At 31.2% G+C, this 24,318-nt stretch overlaps 2 protein-coding genes across 5 annotated transcripts in view; one reads left to right on the forward strand and one right to left on the reverse strand.

The window, feature by feature from the left end:
* The window catches only part of LOC108567857 (KH domain-containing, RNA-binding, signal transduction-associated protein 2-like), an 88,669-nt gene that overhangs the window by 48,457 nt on the left and 15,894 nt on the right, over positions 1 to 24,318 (reverse strand). For 3 of the 4 annotated variants that reach the window (XM_017928565.1, XM_017928566.1, XM_017928564.1), the window contains exon 2: positions 2,956 to 3,226. In XM_017928565.1, the coding sequence (XP_017784054.1) occupies positions 2,956 to 3,082 (127 nt within the window). In that variant the 5' untranslated portion in view covers positions 3,083 to 3,226. Of the gene's footprint in view, positions 1 to 2,955; positions 3,227 to 19,100; positions 19,418 to 24,318 lie in introns of those variants that run through there. The other variant, XM_017928563.1, reaches the window with a different exon arrangement.
* On the forward strand, positions 21,906 to 22,581 carry LOC108567860 (holotricin-2-like). The gene is made up of 2 exons (XM_017928567.1): positions 21,906 to 22,085; positions 22,150 to 22,581. Exons 1-2 carry the CDS (start codon positions 21,921 to 21,923, stop codon positions 22,495 to 22,497), a joined length of 513 nt encoding a protein of 170 aa, XP_017784056.1. The 5' UTR covers positions 21,906 to 21,920; the 3' UTR covers positions 22,498 to 22,581.

Consider the following 24,318-nt stretch of genomic DNA (forward strand, 5'->3'; position numbering starts at 1 on the left):
AATTCATTATATAAAGTAATTTAATTGACCATTGAAACCATTATAGCAGCATGTGAATTGGAAAAAAGAGAAAATAATAAAGTTACCCTTTATTCCAAACAAAAAAAGAATACATACAACGAAGGGAAGTTTATTTATAAAATGCGTCGCTTGTTTGCACACTGATTGATGTATTGAACTGTGTCATGACTACATTATTTTATGCTATATATTATTTATAATAGAGTTGGTGTTTGAATCAATTGTATGATTAAATATAATGAACAGTACACATAAATAGACCTAAATTATTATTAAAAAAAGGCCACTAACTTAATAATCAGCTACATAATGGTATAAAAATAAAATAAACAGCTAACTAGTAAAAGTAATGTACAAAAACTGAAAAAATAATATTAATAATTGTTCATTATTATTGATTAAATACTTATATTTTAAAATATAGTCAATTAATGATTGATTAGTGTTTTATTAATATTAATGTTTTCATTATATATATATATAATTATAACTTGTATACTTTAAGATGCGCAATTTAAACTATAAGTTTATAACTATAAGTAAGATAAGTTTAAATAGTAAGATATGATGAGTAATTATCATATCTTACTATTTAAACTTATCCGTAAATAAAATCAATTAGTAATAAAAAGTTTACATTTGTTTGTTAACGATAATAGGAGTATACTGTAAATATCCATGTTTGGGATACAATCGATGAGACCACACATAATTTGTCTATTACATTGCTCGTATAAACGTAGCCGCAAATCCAATACACGTACATATTCAGTGGGACGCAACCGGATTTAATTTATGTTACTGTGATAAATGTCGCCAAATTCGTGAAACACGTCAAAAACTAAAATGTCGTCTAACTAGGGAAGTATTGAATCGATACACAAATATGACACGTAATTATTTACATATAGACCTGAGCTTGTGACATTTTCTCAAATAGATGACAGTTTCTAGTTTGTTGCACCATTATAATCAATTATAATCAATATTGGAGACTTGAATTGTTTCATTATTTTAGATATTAATTGTGTACATACCTATAACAGCGTTAATGAAGCCTATGCATTATAATTGCAATGATTGATAGGCTTGTGAATCGCATTGGAAATATTAAATAGGAATAAGTGATCTTCGATCCATGAATATTGTTGCTGATGTAGCAAATCACACATGCGAATATGATCTGCATTTTTTGATTAATATAAATTTGTTTCAATAAGTGGACTAATATTAACAAAGTACATATATTAAATGATGATAACGAAAATGACCTTGATTTAAATGCTGCGCAATTAATGAAATCCCAGTTTCGGAAAGCCAGGCCCTATAAGCCCTTAATTTGTGAGCTTTCCCCCGTGGGATCCGATTCATTTCTCTTTTGTTATGAAAAACCCTCGGTCGCTCGAAATATTAACTTTAATTATCTTCAAGATTATCGAGCTCGGATATACCAAATTTCCATTCCACAAGCCCTGTAGAATGAATTCAATACTTCGTTGAACTTTTAACAGCCTTCACGTTAGGTCGAAGCAATCAATTCAAACTTGATCCGTCCGTTCCACAACTTCCAACTAAAAAATCATCATCTTCCTGTATTTTCGCTGTGATTCAGTATGCAAAATTGCTATTTGTTAATCAGGACCTTGGTACAATTTAAATTTTAAATTCGGCAGTTAATTAGAAGATACAAAAATAAAATAAAGCGAATAATGTGAACAAATCTGCGTTTTATGTGAGAGATCCCTACCTATATGGTTTCTTTGAGGTCATCCATCCTTTCCACATTTCTTTCCATGTTTGATTCCATTTACATAACATTCGCTGTGCGAATTTAAATTGCAACTAAATTGTAATTAACGCAGAAAACAAAATAAACATAGTTTTTTCTCTCCCTCTCTCTAGTTATTTTTTTCTATGTCGAGGGTTGCGCATCCCGCTAACAAATCTACGCGACGGGAGGGCGGTAGGTTTAATTTGGAATGAGTTACGGTGTCCCACCGACTGGAAATTATTCCTCGAATAATAACAATATCAACTCAAGTTTTTTTCGCGCGGAAGGACCGAAGGGGCCAACCACGGTGAAATTGCGTCTTCGACCGAAGCAATAAATCCCTCTTCATTTTCTGGCGACATACCTAATGCGTGCAACGAGAACTATTCATAATTCAAAATGAAAATGAAAAAATAACACTCTTAAAATCAATATTTTTATATTTTAGGCCAAATGGATGGATAATTTATTTTGCGGCACACCAAATAAAAATACCAACAAAATAAACTATAAGATCAAATATTTTACCTATAATTAATTACTTTTGCGACACACTCGCGGCACACAGTTTAGTAGACACTGCTCTAAAGGAGAGCAGAAGAAACGTAGTGCTCTAGTGGCAGTAAGAAGCATATCTTCAATCTGACGTGTTACAACATATTAAAATACCTTCTATGTTTATAGAAAGCGTAAATATAGTATATACCTAAATTGAAGTTAATAATAAATAAATACATGATTCGAACATATTGGGATTCAGGTGATGGTGAACGATGGAGAGTGTACCTCTAAATAATTCCTTATGAAGTCAGCATTCACTTGCCGCATTTTCCTTTTATATTTTTTGAAGAGTAATTTTATTCTTTCTGCGGAAAGGGAGGCGAATCAAATTTCGCATTCCACTCGGCCGTAGGGTGGCTTCCGGGGAATTCGAAACGTGCGAGATCTCGACATTTGTGTGTGTCCGTTACTGCACTCCCTTCGTCCCCAGCGAAAGACGAGATCCAGGAATAATAGTGTGAGACCACACATGAGGATGATGATGATGGCTATGGTTCTGTGTGCGTTTGTGTATATATATATATGCATTAAACACAGAAAGAATCGTCCATGTTAATGGGGTACGTTGATGCGAGAAATGTGTGGGTGAGGTAGAGACTCACTTGTGAAATGGCTGTGGTTTGCGGCGGCGGCTGCGACGGTGGCTGCTGCCGTCCCCGAAGACCTGTCACGAGTCATCTCGTCGTCAGATTTCATTACGGCCTCGACGGACTCACAATCGAGGTCCATCAGTTGCCGCCCCCCGATGAAATCCACAATGAAAATACTTGATTAAAAACAATCGGTTGTTGAATATATCGAAGTGCAGATGACTAGTAGAATTCTAATTGCGAACTGGATCTCGGATTTCGAGCACTTCCAAGCTGAAGGTACCTGAAACAAATGAAAAGTACAGTGGACATTGAATAATAGAGAGAAGCGATCGATCGCAGTTAGCATTAGTAAGGTAGATTGAATTATCTCGGTAGAGATTTAACTCGATTTAGCTGACGGCTAAACATCTTAACTCAATTATAAATTTAAAATTTAATTACTTTTATCAATCCAATCTGCAGAAAGATTATATCTAGTCTTTGCATTCAGCGATTCAGTTTTTGTAACATTCTGTAAAGAACGCGACGAAACAATCAATACTGAAAATCTTGCAGGGTATATATCAGGGGAGGCCAGACTTTTTGCAGTAAGAGCCATTGTTACCTACCCGAAAATATTGAGAGCCGCACCTAAACTTTTTGGTATATTTTTTTTTTTAAATCTCAATCATAATATAAAATATATATAATATTTGTGTCAACTAGCCACAAAAAGACTCTTGAAGAGCCGCATGCGGCTCGCGAGCCACAGTTTGGCCACCCCTGGTATATACTATAATATTACGTAGTAAAAATATGTACTATTCCACAAGCAAATATATATAGTCTCTGCAAGCATTGCACTAGCATCCCATTCCATATCAACCATTTACAATGTGATGGGACATTCCCTTCCGAAGTAATCTCGCAATGCATCGATATATATCCTGTATCAGTGTTCGCGTTGAATCGAATTTGAAAGTCACTTTCGTGGATACATGTTTTGATCGATAGTTTTTCGCGATGAAATCGCGTCGAAAGAAAATCCTGGGCGATTGTCCAGTGGCCAATTATTAATAGTTACAGATTGATAATTTATAGAACAATTGTGATTGATTGAACATCACGTTATTGTAGAGAAATCCTAACAAAAGGATACCGAAATTAATTAAAGGTTGGACAATACGTTCACTTTGATGTGCAAAAATATAAGTGATCATTACTTTTATAGGTCTACAATCTACTCTAAATTTAATCGATACTTTCAATGCATATATGTACCAGTATCTCCTCACATCCTTGACGTTTAACATAAAAATGTCACAAAAAGGTTAAGCTGAGATATTTGGCACAAATCATATACATATAATAAATCACGCAAATGAAAAACGTGTAAAAAAGTAAAAGATGATGGAAGCTTTGCATTGCAGATTAGTAATAGAGAAACGAGAAATGAACAGAATGTCATTTAATTTGCTTAATAGGATTGCAGTTGAAGAAGAAATATTTTGCAAAGTTAACAAATCGCCAAAAAGAAAATATAAGTAGCTTACAAATATCTCGACAATATAATAAGAGGATACAAATAATGTATTTTTAAAGATGTAATACAGAACGTTTTTAGATTGCTTATTTACATTTTAGTTGAATAAGACACTAGAGTGGATATGCATTTCAACAAGTTGTTTAAATCAGCTGATTTCCTGACATTCAACTGTTATATTTTGTTATGCCATAATTTCAATCATTAAAATACATAATTATATTTATGGATTTAATATCTTGATTTTGTAATAAATAATAAAGATCACAGAATTAGATTTAATTGAGTAGTAAAATCCTTTGTATGTATACAATAAATTATTATTTCAATTATTATTATTAGATTTCCTTTTATTTCAAAGAAAATGTTAGAACAGGTTTCAATTTTCTTCAAATGTATTCGTACTTTTCTACTTGCATGACATGTATTCGACATCATGTTTATTCCATTTGAAATCACACAAAGTAAAGTTTTCAATATAGACGCGTCGCTAAAGTAATATACGTCATTTTCTGCATGACGCCATCTGGCATAGCAAATATTCCAATTCAGAGAATCGAAAACAAGATTTCTGCTTTTCGCATCGCTGATATTCTCAATAAATATGCATTCGCGAACGTCATTTATATAGTAATTGCGTTTTCATATTCATGACCTAAATTAATACATTTAATTCTTCCTTTCTTCGAGGCAGACTGGTTGATTTATTAAGAGTGTTGGAAGCTCATGCGCTACTATTTTACATCGTTCCAACGTGTTTTTTGAGAGCGCAGTCTGCGATTTTCTCACGCGCAATTTATTTGTGTTCCTCACATAAAAAAACAATACAAAAACATGTCGGCTTTTTTCTGCTTACTACAGTTATAAAATTATATCTTCCTCTTATACAATAATAAAAGATCGATTAAAAAACGGTTCTGAACAATCATTTCGATTATCAATTTTCATCGTTCATGCGAAATCTTGTTATTAAATTATATAAATCTATTTTTATTATAGCCTTCATAAAAGATCATTTTTATTTTCTATAAATAATTAATTTCATATATTGTTAAAGCTATTCAGTTTATAATTATTATTTGATGATCCGTGATTTTATGAAAATTAATTAAAGAATTTCGAAATCAAACGGATTGTTTTCGAACAATGAAATTCGAATTTATTAATACTGTTTATTATGTAAATGTTTCTGATTTTAATCGTTCTCAAAGAAAAAATGATAGGTCTTGAATTGCTGAAAGTTGTTGCTTGTTTAACATTTGTGCGAACATCATTTATATTTTAGTAAACTTTTATATGTCGAAGCACGCAGTATATTGCCATTATCTCTTTATTAACCATTAAATGTGTTTATTACTACGATTTATGCATTTATTATTACGTTTTAAAATGATTCATCGCCAAATTCATAGCCAAATTGCTCCGCTTGATGCGTGTTCATACATAAACTATATGAAATATCAACAATTGCATATAGTAGCTCGAAATAGTAATTAAAATAAACTAAACATTGAATACATATTTGGTAATAAATATCTTGGATCAAAATTTTAAATTGTATAAATATTTTGCGCCTAGTTCAAACACTTATTATTTGTTGCAATCCCTCGTGAAGGAATTTATCATTTCAACGTGATATTGAAAAAAAAAATTGGAACTGACCATTCCATTGTAACGTGGTATATCAACGCAGTTACGCTTTCATTTTCAATTCTTTTCTGACAATCATTATGCAATCCTGGTTTAGTTTTATTCTCTTGACAAATGAATGGAAAATGTTCCTGTCTGCTGTCGGGAGGAACACGCAATGGAATGATTAATGCATACAGCGAGACGAATCCAAAACATAGAGAAAAAATAAATAAATACGCGGAAATCCGATAACATCCAATGTTGTACTCAAAACATGAATACAGCGAGAAAAATATCAAACTTAAATCAAATACAATAAAAAATATTTATAATACTAACCATGAATATTAATACGTTTTGTTTATTTTCTTTGTTAAAATACTTTAGGGCTTCTAAGATCGGTGTCTCCAGGAAATAATGTACCTATTTTTGTTTACTTGATTTGTTTCTACATTCACCATTAATATCACAACTGCAACAACTACAAACAGTAGTAATATATAACAATTCCTGTAATATTTGCAACTTTGACAAAGATAATAAAATTAATTGTTTTTTCTTTATATACAACATGCTGAAAACGAGCTTCCGTTAAAAGAAATGATGATCAAGTTTGTATTCGAAATAAAATCAGATTAAATAGTTCTAATCCGATTAAAAGTTAATAGCTATTCCTTTTTCCATTCGGCTGGGTTTCCGTAACGCTTTTCAGAGCGTTTCTTCGTTGGATGATGAATACACGCAAATTGAACCCTTTTGCGGGATGGCAGGACTCAGAGAAGAAGGAGGGCATGCAATCAAAGGGCACGCGAGCAGAGGACCTCTCAATGTTCGCATCTCTCGTACCGAGGTGCAAAGGGACATCTTTTGATGGTCGCGCATGATTTCCATTCCCCGCATCGTCGGTGAGACATTAAAAGGCAATTTAGTTCGGCCAAATTAGTTGCTTAACCTAGCAAATAAAAGGAGCAAGGACAATGAAAACTTCAAGGAATCTTTTTCAGCTCCATTAAGCTTAATCACATGTCGGCGCAACGGACCAATTCACTTCTATAAACTTCTGTTTTGCAAACATACGCAAACTAAATATGCTATAATGATAATTGGAATTGTCCTAATCAAAATCTTCAACCCTTTCCAGCCAGAGTGATTCCAATTGGAATTATTAATTTTTAAATACAATTTTGTCTTCCGACGATGAAAACTGTTGGATGCAACTAATGTAAATTGAAGCTAGATGTACTTTTATCAGTAGGTAATATTGAATAATGAAAAAAAAAACAGGTAAGATGTAACAATTTTTTTTTTTTTAAAGAGTTAAATCCTTGGCGCAACTACAATCTCGCCGAACTCTGCAACGAGGATGGTGGAAGGATTGATAGGGGGGCCCAAATAAAAATGTATTTAAGTCCCTCAAATATTAAAGTTCCACTGCTGTGTACAATATAAATGTATATCATATTTAGTATTAAAATTTAAAATAATCTCAAAACTAATTGTAGCCTTATTAAAGTGAAATTACAAAGTTTTAATATAAATCATACATAACATAACATTAATTTTCTAGAGTAATATGTAACCTTTCTATATCGTTTATTCACAAGAAAGGACATTCATACATATATTAACAATACTGTATTTAATATATATAATACGTCAGTCTTAAATAAACTTTAAATTCTAATTATATATTATGTTGAATTCCTTCCAAGAGTTGAATGATCTTAATATAAAGGTGACACCTGCTTCAAAGTCGATGGACAGCGTGATGTGGCTTCTAGTATAAATAAAGTACGCAGTTTCTGGATGTCAGGTGATCTGTGTGAGCGGGTATCTTGGCCTTTCTATATTTGGCTCATACACTGAACGTGAATAGTTGTAGGAATTAATTTCGTTTTGTACGTATGTATTGATTTGTCGAAGAGCAGCTTGTGGCATCAAAATTGCATCAACAAAATAACCCTTTGCACAATGATGAACTACAACAATGATGAGTTTCTTAAAATTATGAACAAACAGATATATTATATAAAATTTTAACTTTTGCATTGTAGAGATACTCTTTTGTCAATATAGAGTTAACAAATATTGAAAGTAAATATTACATAAATAAATAATTATTTAATTTTGTAATGTTTTATATAACATCCCATCAAATGAATGTCCTCAATGAATTTGCAATACATATGTAACTAGAATTTCCATAGATAGCTGACATCAGAAAGGGTATTTGCTTTACTAAAAGTACTGAATTAGTATCATAATCATTTCATCAGAATGAGATGGAATAAATTGATATGTTTGCGGAACAATGTTTTGAAATAAATTTATATTTAGAATAATATTGAACCCATTTACGCTACTTTCTGACACGTCTACACTAATGGTATGGGTGACCGCTAACCCTCGGTGTTAGGATTACGATCTAATCTAGAGTTAGAGAGTAGATTATTGTAACTTTGGCAAATTTAAGCATGCCGACGGACTGCGCTAATTGAATAGCTGACCCTGTGCTATTTAGATCTAATCTTCTTTGAACACGGATCTTTTAATCATATGCTGGATGTCATTTCAAATATACTTGGAACATTTTCAAAATACAATATTTAATTTATCAATTTATCAGCCAGCGATCGTAGTCGAAATAGAAAATTGAACATCATACTAAGGAAGAGCGCATTAATTCGGAATCAATCCTATTGCCACTTGTATTCACTGCGCGCGACAGCTTACATAATTGCATTTGATAAACGCAAAGCTGCACGAAGAAAAAAAAAGCAAAATACAATTAGTGTCTAATTGCATATAACTGTGCACGCTTGCTCGCTATTCTATTTGGAAATGTAACATACATAAAAAAAAAGTCTAAATAATTTAAATTTCTATTTGAACTAGTCACGTAAAAAATGTCAATAAATTAAAAAGTTCATTTATATAACTTGATATATGTATAATTGAATTACAAAAGTAAAAAAAAAATCAGTACATGTTAACAATTACTTTTTTTTTTCCAAATATAACTCCACTTTGATGTTGCCAGTATCGGCTAGTTTACAATTGTTCGTAAAAGCTAGAGGATCAATGCACTCTAAAACTGTAAACAACTTTTGTTTTGGCGTAGTGTAAGAAGCCTAATGGTGTTTGGTCTTCTATCTAAATTTAAATGGAAAAGTGCATGCATGTATGTATGTATAAAAAAAACGAAATTATGCAGTATTATTTTATTATACTTAATGTATATCTTTTTGCGCAAATAAATAGATTGTTTTGAAACTGTTAAAATTTGTAAATGTAAAGTCGGAAAATAAATTTCAACAATTTCATAATAGTTACTTTTCAAGAATATATTTATTATTGTTTTTTTTTAATTATTCAATTCGTATAGCATAATTACTATTGAAAATTAGCTAAACAAAATTAGAGAAATAGTTTATTTTAGTTTTTAACTAATCTTATAAAATTATCTATTTCGTTTACTCGGTGGGTTATTTTAGGACAGGGTAAGTTAGTAGCAACCTGTATGCAGTCTCCGTATATATTTTAGTACTGAAATTTCAGCTGGAAACTGTACAGAATACGTTTTATCCTTCAACATTCCTCGTAAAATCTGCCGTTGACCTCTTGTTGAATACAAATATTCCGGAGCCAGTTCGATAATAGTAGTAACACCTTTCTGTAATCCTCCTGTTTATTCATATTTGTATTTGTTTTCAAACGAAATCGTCACGACGCAACTGCAGTAAGCACCAAATGAGAGGCTGATTAATAGATGCTGCAGAGATTCTGCTCTATTTACAGTCGGAGCAGAGTGGAGAGCGCGTTGAAATATTGAAAAATAGAATAAAATGGGAAAACGCGAAACGAAAAGTATATATTTAAAGTGCGTACCGAGTTTCAGTAAGTTTTGCCATTTGGTCAGGTTACCGCCTTCTCCTGAATTAGAACAACACCAATTGTCCTTAACATCACGACGTTTGACACAATTTGAAGCCGTGCCAAAGCATTTTAAAGTGCGAATGATTTATTTCAGTTTTATAGTTACTAAAAAAAAAGTCGACAATACCTCAGAAAATTAATCTTTTTCATCCAATATACAGCTCATTAAATGATATATTTCATTAAAAAAAAATGTAAAATAATTATATAATATAAATTAATACAAACAACAAATATATTTTGTAAAAATATTTATATTTAAGTTTTAAAGTAAATTATTCTGAAAGAGAATATAACATTTCATTTGTACTGTTTAAAATTACTTTATTATGCATATAAATGTACGATAAATATTAATGAAGGTGGATCAAGCTGTTATTGTTCGGCACTGAATTCGTGTATTTATACATAAATAATAAAATCAGTATGCAGATTATAAATAATAATAAATTCTCACAAAATAAAAGTTAAAACATTACATAAAACTATACCAAAATAACCTAAATTAACGAATCTAAAATTTGTTCGTTCATCTGTTTGCAGCCTATTCCATCTCGTTTGATAGTTAAGAATAAGACTTCACAATTTTATGTTTGTTATATCCACACTATGCGTGACATGTCACATCTAATTTGTACATTTTACATATGAAGGGTGTCCCAAAATTAACGCAAGATTTGAATTTGCCGCCATTTGCAACAATTTGACTAAAAACTGTGTTTTCTATTTAATTCAAATCTTGCGGTAATTTTGGGACACACTTTAGTAAAAATCAAAAAATAATCAAAATTACATTTTTTTACACAATTCATAAAAATAAGAAGAATTCAAATATGTAGGCACTATGCAGACAAGAAAAAAAAACGTTAAATTTAATTAAAATTATTTAAATGAGTGTGCTGAAAAGGTTGAAGAAGTTGCAAATTTCATGGATGCAAATAGTTTTAAACGTTTTGGCCTATAATTTTAGAAATCCACGTTGTTACTTTTTTTTCTCTCTTATTCAACGCGCATAAACAACTCAGTCAATTCTGAAAATAATTGCAATGGGCGGATCCTCGAAATGCAGTTTCGTTTATTATTTATTCATAGGCGACATCTAAATCCAATATGTTTTTCCTTTCATATTCTTTTTAAATAGTCGGACAAGCATTTGGCACCGAATTTCAATTTTTTAACCTCTTGTTTTGAGCAAACAACAAGTCTAACGTATTTGAATAATACTCATTGACAACTTTTTTTATTAAACTTTATTTATTCTTTATTATAATTATATGTTAAGGCCTATTACATTTGTAGCAAAAATAAATAATATTTTGTATTAGTTACTTTTGACCAGAAGTATAATTAATTAATTCCAATATTACTTTATTTCCTATTTTTCACAGTGCGTTCAACTTCTATTTTTTATACTATTGAGGTTATTTTCATTTTTCTGTTAGATATATTTAGCTAGCGGGGAAATATTTTCTTTTATAAATATGTCCTTGATAAGTCCTTCATGTCGTCCGTCTTGCATTGTTCAAGTAGTGCCACAAATGTAACTTATTTGATGCTCTACTTGAATGTTGAGGTGTTTCAATAGAAGAACTTCACTTCGAAGTAATTCTTTACCGCGGCGTTGCGCAATCATTCGAAAAGCTAACGCGATGCGACTGCTTGGAATTTCGGAGAGAGATGTAAACATACAACAAGAAAATAGAGACATTTAAACGGCGAACATTCTTCGTAAAATACATGTGGATCTGCATAAGATCAGTCACTTTAGTTTAAGCACCAGTTTTTTATTTACCGCGTTCCTGTTGTTGTTGTTGAAGTTTGCGTACTTTGCTGTTAAGTAAGATCTTTAGAGCGTGAAGGGTCAGCAGCTTCAGCCATGGCGATTTTGGCCGTCTTCCACAATTTTCGTATATCTCGCACGTTTCTGGCCGCATTCATCAAAGTGATGAATGCAGACTGCGATAAAACACACGCCTCGACCATAAGTCATTTGTAAAGAAAAAAAAAGCAAATAAGTGCATATGAAGGCCTAATGAGTAATAGAGAAAGTTCATCTTTGCTGCATGTTTTCAAAGCATAACATCATAAATACTTGATTTCACCTGGAAACAACATACCAATTTGAAAAGTTTCATGTTTCTTTTATACATATTTTTTTTATATAAAAAGCACATTTCTACTCTTAAATCTTATGTAAAAAAAATTAATACATTCTAATTCAATTTAAATCAATGTACACATTACAGACAATAATATAATGTGAATAATTAATTCATTATGTAATAATTTTTCAATAAACCAATATATAAAAACTACTAGCACTAACTTTATTAATTCACTCACAACATAAAAAAAAAAGAAGAATTATGAGCTTCTTATATAAAATACAAAATCGAATTTATGTTTCTTGAAAAACCTGCAAAATGAATATTAATTCTATTGCCTAAATATCGTATAACATGTATTATATCTGCATAAATTGTATTCAGGATGTATTCATTTAGGAAAAACACATCATTGGTTGTTATCTCAAGTGCCATGAGGAATTGAATGATTGCAGCAGTTACAAATTAATTTATCACTGTTGATAGGTTCTAATTCTATCGAAACGACTAGCAACTATAAAACTTATTGAAGTTAAGAGTTTTCTTCTCTTATAATACAGATTATAACCATTGATCTCAATTCAATCAATGCTGTTCAATTCGATCATAATAACAGAGAAATCCATTTAAAAAAAAATGATTTCGCATTTTCGTAACAACATTACTCACGTAGTGTCTGAGAAACTCAATTTAACGTTAGTAATTAATTTATATAATTATATATAATATATTATATTTTTATAAAAATGTAAAAAATATATCTTCATTATTACTACCATCCCTTTGTTTCTGATTGTTTAACTGATTCCATTGCTAATTTTCGTAAAATCCAGTTCATTTTCTAGATCAAAACCTTTATTTTTAAATTATGATACTCTGACAGAATCTGGCTACATCCATATTATGATATGCTGTCGTTGAATTTTAATTTATTTTTCTACATGAAATATGAATTTATATTTTACCTTCGCTGAAAACCGTGCGCTTTTGTGCTCACCGATTTTCCGGTATTTTGTGACCACATTTCACGGGACGCAATAAATTTAAATACACATAAATAAGCTGCATCAAGATAATTCATATTATATATTTTAAAACTGGAATTGATCCGCTTTCGAATTGCCTCCATCGCAAAAGTATAAGCGAATGCAACGGCAAAAGTGCAATAAGATTTTAAGGCAAAAGCTTTGGAAATGTATAATTCTTCCGGAATTGCATAAACTGAACGCGATTTTATTACTACGTGCTTTTTAAACTTGTTTCCAGAAGCGCTATTTATTTCGTGCACTCAATTGGAAATCGCCGAATTTCACAATATTAAAAGTTACAATTAAAAAAAAAAACAGCAAAAAGAGAAAAGTAAACAGTTATTTGAAGCACTCCGAAACCGCAAACAATGTTTGTTCTGTGTCACTCACGTTGTATTTTTTCATGCAATGCGAAATTTTTCAATTGGATTGTTAAAAATTCGCTCCAGTTGCGGAAACAGAAAATGACAATAAAGAAAATAGAGCCTATTGATTGATGTAAAGGCAATTCATTATTAAATGCATAAATTCGTGTATAACTACAGATACAAACCTGCATCAATAATATCAATCATATATTTATATGTGTATATATTATTTTTAATTAAATTAATTGAGATTTACATATTTGGCAACGAACAAATGCCTGTATGACACGAAAAAATGATATATTTTGGGGATTTGTCAAGCGCAATAATAATAACTGCAACAAATCCGACAGATACAATAGAATTATCGCCGTACGAAAATTAATTTCCAGTCGCAACTCAATCACTCGATTATTACTGGTGTATGTTTGTTTGTTTGTTTCATATTTTTGTTCGTCATATTTTTCAATATGAATTTTTATTTATACGTCGGGAAAAAACAAAAATGGTGTATGTTTCAGTTCTAATTTCTTATTTTCCATATTCTCTGTATATCAGTCGTTTATTTTGAACGTGACCTAAGTACATATATTAATTTTTTTATTATTGAGTGTAGTAACGTTTATAATATGATAGTTTTTAACACATATATTTTCATAATTAGTTTAAATTTCTGAAGATTTATTTAGTACTAATTTATATTAACGAAAAGGTAATAACTTTATTCTGATTGAAATAAAAAAGAGAATTTCATATCAAACAGGTTTTTGGAGGACGCAGTTTATGAAAGGTTAAAAAATTCTAACGGAGAAACAATAAATTGATTTTATTGATACCACTTTATACAAATATAAGACGAATTTAAACATAGAAATACAAGAACATGATGGACTTTTACTACGATATATACTACCGGAGCATCATGACTTTTTCAAATCCATCCTACAAATTGCATAAATTATGTACCATCTATTCAAATTGAAGCATTTTAAACTATATGGAATGGATTTGAGCTCTTTCATTTCATTCATGTTGTATTTGGATTTTCAATTTGTAAAAAGTCATAAAAGATGTATGATAAAATCCAATGAATGCTAATTACAAATCTAATACAAAGCTACATTTTGTTGTACAGTGTAATTAGGAATTATCAAAAAGACAAAGCAAACACGGGTTCCGCCGAAAAGCGGTTTTAATGAAGTGTGTAAGTGATCTCATGCAAATCGCTCCCCGCATATAAATAATGACACATTGAGAAGAGGGTCTGGTGAGGCCGGCTTTCAAGCACTACATTTAATGTACCCGGCGCATTCACCCATCCGATACGCATTGTCATTTATACTACCAAACGCACATACATTAAGACCCATCGTATGATGAATCGCAGTCGGAGAGGAGAGAGAAAATGTTGTTAATACCGCCGTTCTTCTCTTCATCCCCAACTCCAACCGCGAATGCAAATGATGTGTGTATATGTGGATATGTATGTGCTCACAAGTGAATTCTTGAATGTCGACTATTAATTTGTACGTCATCATTTATCACTTTCAAAAGCCGCGGAATGGTGTGGAACAGAATATACATCAAACACAAAAGAGAATAATAATAAGAAGAATAAGCGAAAAAAAATGCTCTACAGGCATTTGTGTATCACATAAACATTACCGTTGGGAAATTAGTATGGAAACGTGGCAATTCGTTTTGCATGCATTCACTTCCTGTCCAATCGTACAATATATTTGATTATAACTTCTTTTCATGCTCGGAGTTCCGTAAAGAAGTTATTTTCTCCGGTTTATCTCTGATGTTTTCAACAGATGTTTGTAATGGAAAAGGAAGATTTAACGGCTTTTGTGTAAGATGCAAAGTAATGTAAATATTTTTGATATACATTTACTTGATAACATCTCAATAATTTATATATTTCAAAATAATAGAAGTAGATTTATATGGTTAATAGCACCTGAATTATGTTTATTTATGTTAATTTGTTAAATTATAGGAAATTAATGTAAAATATATTAGTGTCCGTTGCCTGTGCAACAAAGGGGTGAAATATTCAGGACTTAGTTTTGATCTGAAAAGCTTCTGCAGGGTGTAAGTAATAAGTGGAAATTTCGAGTATTATGTGGTAAGTGGATATGGATTGTAGGGTTCTGGTTTTTGGACAGAGAGGTGGGCTAGAGATGGCAATGAGGGAGGCAGCAACAGGCACAGACATTAAATATTCATGCGCTCAGCCGGCGCACAATAATTACATTCTGATGACTACTCGAGCTAACGCTAATACACGTACAAACTAATAACAATTCTAATATTAACAATAAAGCGACCATTTCGAATGAGAAATGCGGTATTAAGAGGGAAATAACTAATAACTTTAAGAAGAATACCACGCGCCATCCCCTGAGGACTTTTTATTGGCCTCAATTCTTCCAAAATAAAATTCGCAAAAAAGCATCGTTCTATCCTTTTATTTTCATCACTATTTCTCTCGGCATTGCTAGTATCTCGCTCTCTCTCATCAGGCAGAAAAGATAAAAATATAACAAATGTAATTAAACGCAGCCTGCTGCTCCTTTTATTTGTTCGTCACCCCCTCAAGCCCTTAAACTGGGACACCCTGAATATGTTGTTTGTGTATGAGTGTGTTGTTGTTATTGGTTGGTCCACGTTTCGCTCGTTTTGAGAATGCTTTCATATGTCGGCGAAATGTTTCGTAGCGCGCGTAATTTCATATTGTTCTGGGATAATTCTATTCCCAAATGCAATCGTCGTTGATGAGATTTTTAATAATACAAATTGTTCTGTTTACGGCCCTGAACTACATTAATCCTCCTCGAAATGATGTTAAACAACGACCAACTTAGTTCATTCGCGCTGCATTATTTGTTAAGAATTTAATTACACTCATTAACTTCTTTACACAATTAATTAAAATATTTACTTGTTTTTCATATATGGTAACTCTCACAACTAATTAATTGCGTTATAGGAAGGTTGACTATATTATAATTGCATTTAGATCGAAATAGCTTTCAAACTTTTAGTTGATATCAACAAATGTTCCAAATTATAGATATATTCTGATGTAATCAATAACAAAATCTTTATTTTATAACAATTATTTTTTTTTTCTTCTAAAATTATCATAAAAAATAGTATTTTTTACTATTTTATTTACTGTGAAAATAAATCGTAGTAGCAGTAGTTTTATATTATATCTACTTGATCAGCCTTTCAGACACTCGTTTTACTTATATAATAAACCAAACTTTCAGTTCGAAATCGGACGTTTCATGCATAATACATATAATAAATAATCTCTTGCATTGTATAAAATATCGAAAATGAAAGTGTACAGCAAACATATACATTAAATAATTAATTATAAATGAATTATATGTATTAATTAATTGATTTAAATTACTAATAAAGCATTCATTTAAACCCAGATTACAATTTGATCCATTCAATATATATATATTTATGATTTTAATTTAAAGCATTATAAATAATTTACGTTACGAAATTAATTATTATTGTCAGAAAATGTAACATTTGCAAAATAATATATAATACAGACATTAATATTAGCATACACTTTTCAATTTATTTCATTTAAGTAAAATTCAATTTCCCGACGAGGGAAACGAAAATATTAAATTTAATGTTGGGAACTTTCTCTCCATTATTTTCATCTTATATTTATCTATCGCTCTGCTCGCTCTTCCATTCTTACGACGCGTCCCTTTCTACCAAGATGCGATGTTGTTTAAACAAAATTCAATTTTGTTTTGTATTTCTCTTGCTCCATCTTCGACGTTAGGATCTTAAGGGCAACCCGACAGATCCTAAATTGTAAAGGGTCAATGTTGTCGTCCGCGCCTCGGGGCCTGCCGAATGGTGTAGTTGTATTGAGGGAGGATAAGACGAAGAACAAAAAAAAGGTTTAACCGACCATAAAATCCAAGACTTCGAAGACAAAAGGGATTATATAATTTAATTAGCGAAAACAGGTTTAAAAAAAAATATATGTACGAGGGTTAACTAGGAAAACTGCCAGTATGTAAGCATCAAACTGTGTTTCTACTAATTGATTATATTACCCGTAATATCCGGTTAATTTGACCTTTTCACTTTTTTAAATCTAAAACTTTATAATTGCGCTTTCTATGGTTACTATATTTTCGCATAACATAAATTTCAATCAGCTGGTAAACATGCAATAGCATAGACGCGATAGTTGTTAAAATATAATATTTCGTTCCAGCCCGGTTAATTACTTACGGTCAAGTAATTACTTGTTAAAAAGGATAGAAAAGCATTGTATTGTTACATAATTTGCCTGTTTATTTACAATGTTCAATGTATATTTGCAGGGAATGTATTTAAAATTGAGCTTTCCTAATTTTTATCTCATATGTTTATGTAGATTTGTCAATAATTAATATGATTTTTTTTATTTTTCATATTTTAGTAGTAGTATACCATAAATATATAAAGATAAAGTTTTAAATATAATTACTTGTTACAACATTGAGAATACATTATTTATGTAGCCGGTCAATTTCACTTGATTGTAGTGTGAGTGTACCTAAATCTGCATAATAGCAGTTACGAGTTAAAATACTTGCAAAACTCAAAAATACAAAAGTAGAAGGAATACGATTTATACCACGATAATAAAAATATGTATAATTTATGTTAGAAGTATCTCATACACACAAGTTAATAACTACAACTAAAAGAAAAACATATTTTTCCAGCGATTCAAAATAAATATATGCTAATTCTAATAGCATAAGTAAAAGTTTCTGTTTCTTTAAAAAAATGAAACACACAAAAACAATAAAAACTAAACACATGTTATATTTTTTTTAAATTTAATTTATTTAATGATTTTAAATTACTCTAATTCATAATTTTTGAGATTTCCTTTTCTATAAACAAAATAAATATTCAATACAAATTGATTGAAATAAAACATATATTTCACGGAATGTTATCTAATATTAACGTACAATTTACTATCACTTCAAACGTAATTGAGTAATGACAACTATTTCAAAGAAAGTGTTTATATTGCGCTTGTTTTTTTTTGAGTTTCTGACGTAAATATTTGCTTCTTTCTCTGATTTATTTTAAAACACCGAACGGATCGTGTATATAAATGTTTTGAGACATTCGACGCAGCAGCACAAATTATGTAACCTAATGTACATTTATACTCATGGTTAATGTAATTTTCTGCTTATTGACAAATTTAATTAGATTAAATATACAAAATTTATAATCCTTTCAAGTTTAATACATCTATTAATATATTCAAATATTGTTTAAAAAGAGTAAAGAAATATTGAAGGTCAAAAAAAATGTAATTTTATGTAATAGAAATTAGGGAATGAAATAACATTATAAACAATTAACACATTTTTACCTGATTCTTCAAATTTATTTGCATTGTTGATAATTTTGATGACTAATGTGAAGTTATGATAATTATTACATAATTATTTAAAATTTGCGTTTCGGTGAATGAATTGTTTGTAAAATAACTTACCTGACAAATGGAAGAGTTTGTTGTGTGTTTCAATTGAAATATGTGTGTATAAAACACGTCACGCGTTTAAGTCAGAGAAAATTATTTCATGAAGTTTGGTTTCGGTCGGTGCAAATGTTGCGGTCACGTTTTCCGGTTCGTAGAGAGCGTCGCGACGCCGGTGTACTCGACGTATCTGCTTATAGAGAAAAAGAGAGAGAGTTCCGTTGATGCGGAGCGTCGGTCCAGGACTGCCTGGGAATTTGAGGCGCCGCGAATCTCTCTCTGCGCTCCGGCGGCGGCGCGCAAATTTCTACCGGCACACACATTCACACCGGCGGCGGTGCTGATGGGGGCGGTCGGTCGGTCGACGTCCCCATCGCCCCCAGCTCTTTGCCTCTTCCGAAACTCTGAAAACCCCTACGACTCTATGGCATCCATCCATCCATTCGTTTATTCCTCTGCTTGGACGGAGTATCGTATCCAGGAATTAGTCAATAGTTAGCACCGACCGATGATAATTACATTAAACTCAAAATCAAAACACAAAAGTTTTTTTACAAACATAATTTATTTACTTTTTACGGTTACTATACCAGTGATTTAAACACGTATAATTGTAGTTCAAATACATCCTACATAAGGTATATCGTACATAAAATAAATATCACAGAGAATGCGACGAATGCAATTGTCTTCAGTAATATGAATAAATATATTATATTTATATGAACGTATATTCTATTTTTGATTAATAACAATATTGTATGCTAGAAAGCAAAAATAAATTAAGTTATTCAATAATTCCTCGCAAATATTGTTATATAATCAACACCAAAACATTTCCTGGAAAATTTCGGGATTAAATTGTTAAAGCACTAAAATCTTCATTTAAATCATGATCAATATTACATAATTTCACTGGAATTAGATCGTAATTAGTAGTGATGAAAAATGGATCGTCTATAACAGCGGTTTCCAAACATTTTCGGTTTGTGAAATTTATTTTAATAGTAGTTTTTCTTCAATTTTCACAAGCACCCCTGCAGCACAGCCTCGGCGCACAGTTTGGAAACCCCTCGTCTGCAATAACATCAATCGAAAACGATCAAGATCCAAGCGTGATGAACCAGCACAAAACAAATCGAAAGCTAAATTGCATCAAAAAAGATCATTCTATCAATTTGTTGGTATTACAGAGATTTTGTATATTTTGATCTGCATCTCATGAAACCAAACGATCAATTAATATGTTTACTATCAACAACTAATGAAACTGGAGGAAGCATTTAAAGAAAAATTGCCAGAATTGGCAAATCGTGTCTCACAAATACAATGCAAATCCGTGCACATCTTTGCTTACTTATTGAAAATTATTGGAGCTTAATTGGAAAGTGTTGTCGCATAACTCATATAGCAGTTTTTCATAATTAGTTTACCATTTACTTCAAAGTTTGCAAAACTAATAGATAACCTGACATCTCACTTGGTTTAGTGTTTTGCTGATAATGACCAGAAGTTCTATGAGCGCGAAATCATGAAGTTGTCAGAAAGATGGCAAAAGGTCATCAAACAAAATGGAAAATATATAAATGATTTAAGTTCAAACTTTGTATATAAAAATGATTTGTATTTCACACTAAAAACCAAAATTACTTTCTTGCTGACCCAATTGATTATTTTATTATACAATATAATACAATAGATAATAAATGTTTAACAAATTATTATTTTATTTTGTACGTAATAAATCCTAGATACGACACTGCTATATATCTATTCTATTTAGTAAATGTTCCATTCCTTTTTCGTTTAGTTTTCCTCTCTTTGTAAAGAAATTTCCCCGTTTCCTTTTCGTTTTTAGCTCTCTCTCTCTCCGCAAACACATATCCGGCTATATTCAATTGTTATTTTTTATGCTTACCATTTGTAACCAGTTGAAGAAAAAGCGTCGACAGTCTAAAGATTAATGATTCACCATCGAAATAGAAAAATGATTATCGATCAAATCATATTAGGTAATTTGTACAATTTTCAATTTAGTTTACTGTTTAGATTTTAACACTGCTGTTCGGAATTTTTTTTCGGAGATATGCGACGATCGTCCATCACTCATCCCACTTCTAGTGTCACTTATCTGTCAAGTAATTGACAAATTCATATTTGTCTAATTTTCAACGCTAATTTGTATAACATCTTTTATTCGCATCTAGTCGCATGATTGTCATTTAAAATTATTTACAAATTCATAACCATTATTTATATTCATTTATACCACTTTTATTAAAACATTCAAATAGTTGGAATAAACAGCTTTTTTTAATAAACAATAGAAACATATCTTATAAAATTGTTTAATGTATTTACAAACTGCTAATATTTTAATACTTGGTTTAACTTTGCTAGAAATAATTTTTATTACGTTTATCTTAATAAATATTAAATTAATAATGTTAATTAATATAATAATTAATGCTTTATTAACTTAATGTCAATAATATTTATTTATAATTCTCCAAAATGTGAATAATTAGGGTAATTTTTAATAGAAAAAAAAATGTAAATAGAAAACACTATTTAACATTATTGTATTCTATTTGATAATGACAATCCTTTTTCATTGAAATAGCTATTTGAAGGTTTGCAAATCCCTATTCCTATTTTATACTATTGATTATAAATGTATACAAGTGAAATGTATGAAGGATGTGGGAAGGTCAATCTTATAGTTAAGGTATTCTTATACTTACTTGTTTATATAAATGTCCTTGAACTCTTTAATCTTTATTGGTATTTATTTCTAGCTTAGTTTATTTATGTTTGCATATATGAAACGCGCAAATGTTATCTCTTATTCCGAGGAGGGAATTCCTGTTGCACCAAGTGAGTTGTAATTCCCCGCGACCCAAAACGAATTCACGCAGCATCAACTCGGAGCATAATATAAAAGCCGCTCTGCTCCGAACTCATCAGTCAAACCGAATCCAACCAGTCATCAGTACAAACGTAAGTTTATATTCATTTGAAACTCTCTGATCATCAAGTAATGTGTCTTCCTCGTTCGTTACAGATGTTGAAGCTGTCCATCTTCTTGTTCGCATTGGCGACACTCAGCCACGCTTACGTGACTGACTACTATCCGGAATCCTTCTACTCACGAAACGGTGGTGAACAGGTGATCTTCAGGCATCGCAGATCCTTTGCACCTGGTGCACCTTCGTTCCCGTTCCCCAAGACTCCAACCCACACGGAAGTCAATCCGCATATAAAGCACGGAGCCGACGGTACAACCAATGCAGGTGCATCCATCCATCACGTAACCAAGGATTACGAGGTCCATGGGAAATGGAGCAAAAACGTCGATGGTCCTGGAAAATCTAAAGCAGCTTGGGGCGTCAGCGGCATCTACCGTTTGTAAATGCACTATCTCGTCATCTTCCAAGGCTGTATTGTTTAAAAATGCATTAAATTATGTAAAATAAATCGAGCGAGTTAATCAGTTCATTGCATATTGTATACATTAATTAAAGGACCTCCTCTGTTCGGGGCGAAAGCAGTTATAAATTTTGGATTTGTCCCGAGAGCCTCCTGCACGCCCCGAGAGCGATCCTATTAATTATATAGGAAAATTTAGCTCTCGAGAAATTCCCAACTACTATAAGTCCCCTCTAAACAATATACTTAAAAAATAAAGACATATACCACTAGCAAACCGGAAGTTAAACGACAACTTAGAAACTTTTTCAATTTCTTAATTGTTAATTGAATTATCTTCATGTTAAATTTAATAATAATTTACATAATTTATTGTTAATAAATCTTTTATTCTAACTGATATTTTAAATTAGATTCATTAGTTCTTCAGTACACTCTTTCAGTACAAAAACGAAACAATTCTATGTTAGAGAACATTTCTAGTATTTGACAGTATATAAATATTTCATAGCATACTAAGTAATTATCAAACATAGTGTTCTATACCTATACTATTTATAATTCAAAAGCAGCATTATCATTATTTACTGATTATATTTGAACTTTAATTATTATTTGTTCCAATGATTCTTATCATTTTTGCGGTACGATGAGAGCTAAGGCCATATAAAGATCCAGAAAGCTAAAACCATTAAAAATGTAATTCAAACTATAGGTGGAGAAACGCTGATCTATACTATTCAATTAGAAACTTTGTAAAGTACCGAAACTGATTTAACGAACGCCTTTGTATCCACGTATACTACAAACCTAGACATCGTCAAACAACATAAATAATTAATCTCCTATAATTCTGTTATATAGTTAGATACAATAGTAATCATATTTCGTAACAATATACAAACACCAGAATATTCGCAATGACTAAATAAATAATAAAAATAAAATCACTTTGCATGATTCTATTACAACACATATGATTCTTTGTGATAGCTAATCTATAATTATACACTCAAAAACGAAAAAATGAAAAATGAAAAGTGGATTAACTTTCAAAATAAACTACATTGTAAATTTCTTCACAAAAACAATTTCATTTTACGTGAACCATCCGTGTTTCCTAACAGGAAGATGTAAAGAAATTATTTGCAATTCGCCAGAAGTTTTCGATTAAAATTTCTATCCAGACATAAACTAAACAAAATTAATATACCGATTTTGCTTTACTGAGTTGTCAAAATGAAGAATTTCGTCGTCAGTGCAAGAGATGAAATTGTTGAAGTTGTGAGTGTGAACAGGTGTTGCAGAGAATCGCAATTAAGTTAAATACGTGTTGTTGAAGAAATCCCGGAATTTATATAGAACTATGCGTTTTCCGCGCGATCTTGAGATGAATCCATTCGTTGGAATAGCTGTCTACATGTGATAGACATAAAACAAAAGTAAAAGAATGGGTTTGATTTGAAACCGTAATCCTCGTTGATGTTTTGAAAAAGTCAGTGCTCTTTTGACATGTATAAATTTTCATTTGGAAGAGCGGCTTTTTCCTTTTCGTTTGCCGTCGAAATGGGCTGCAGGTGCCGGTCACCCAAACCCCGTGTCATTCCTAAACCGGAGATTTGTTGTGTAATCCCTCAACGTTTATAACGGCTGCATGAAAAATGTGGAAAGGCTGAGTTCATGTGTTCAAAATCCTGTGTAAGAAAGAGATGGTAAAGTGAAGCGCTCAGCACCACCGCACATTCACACACAAACACACATACTAGCACCACCCTCGGAGCAAATTAATTATACACCCTTGTAT

The sequence above is a fragment of the Nicrophorus vespilloides genome, unplaced genomic scaffold (assembly GCF_001412225.1).
Source record: "Nicrophorus vespilloides isolate i.1.1-1 unplaced genomic scaffold, Nicve_v1.0, whole genome shotgun sequence".
Lineage (NCBI taxonomy): Eukaryota > Metazoa > Arthropoda > Insecta > Coleoptera > Silphidae > Nicrophorus > Nicrophorus vespilloides.

What these genes read in the sequence shown, in the direction of transcription:
- LOC108567860 (XM_017928567.1), top strand. Translation starts at nt 21,921, where the DNA reads ATGTTATCTCTTATTCCGAGGAGGGAATTCCTGTTGCACCAAGTGAGT. An exon ending in AACCAGTCATCAGTACAAAC is followed by an intron (nt 22,086 to 22,149) that starts GTAAGTTTATAT and finishes CGTTCGTTACAG; the next exon opens with ATGTTGAAGCTGTCCATCTT.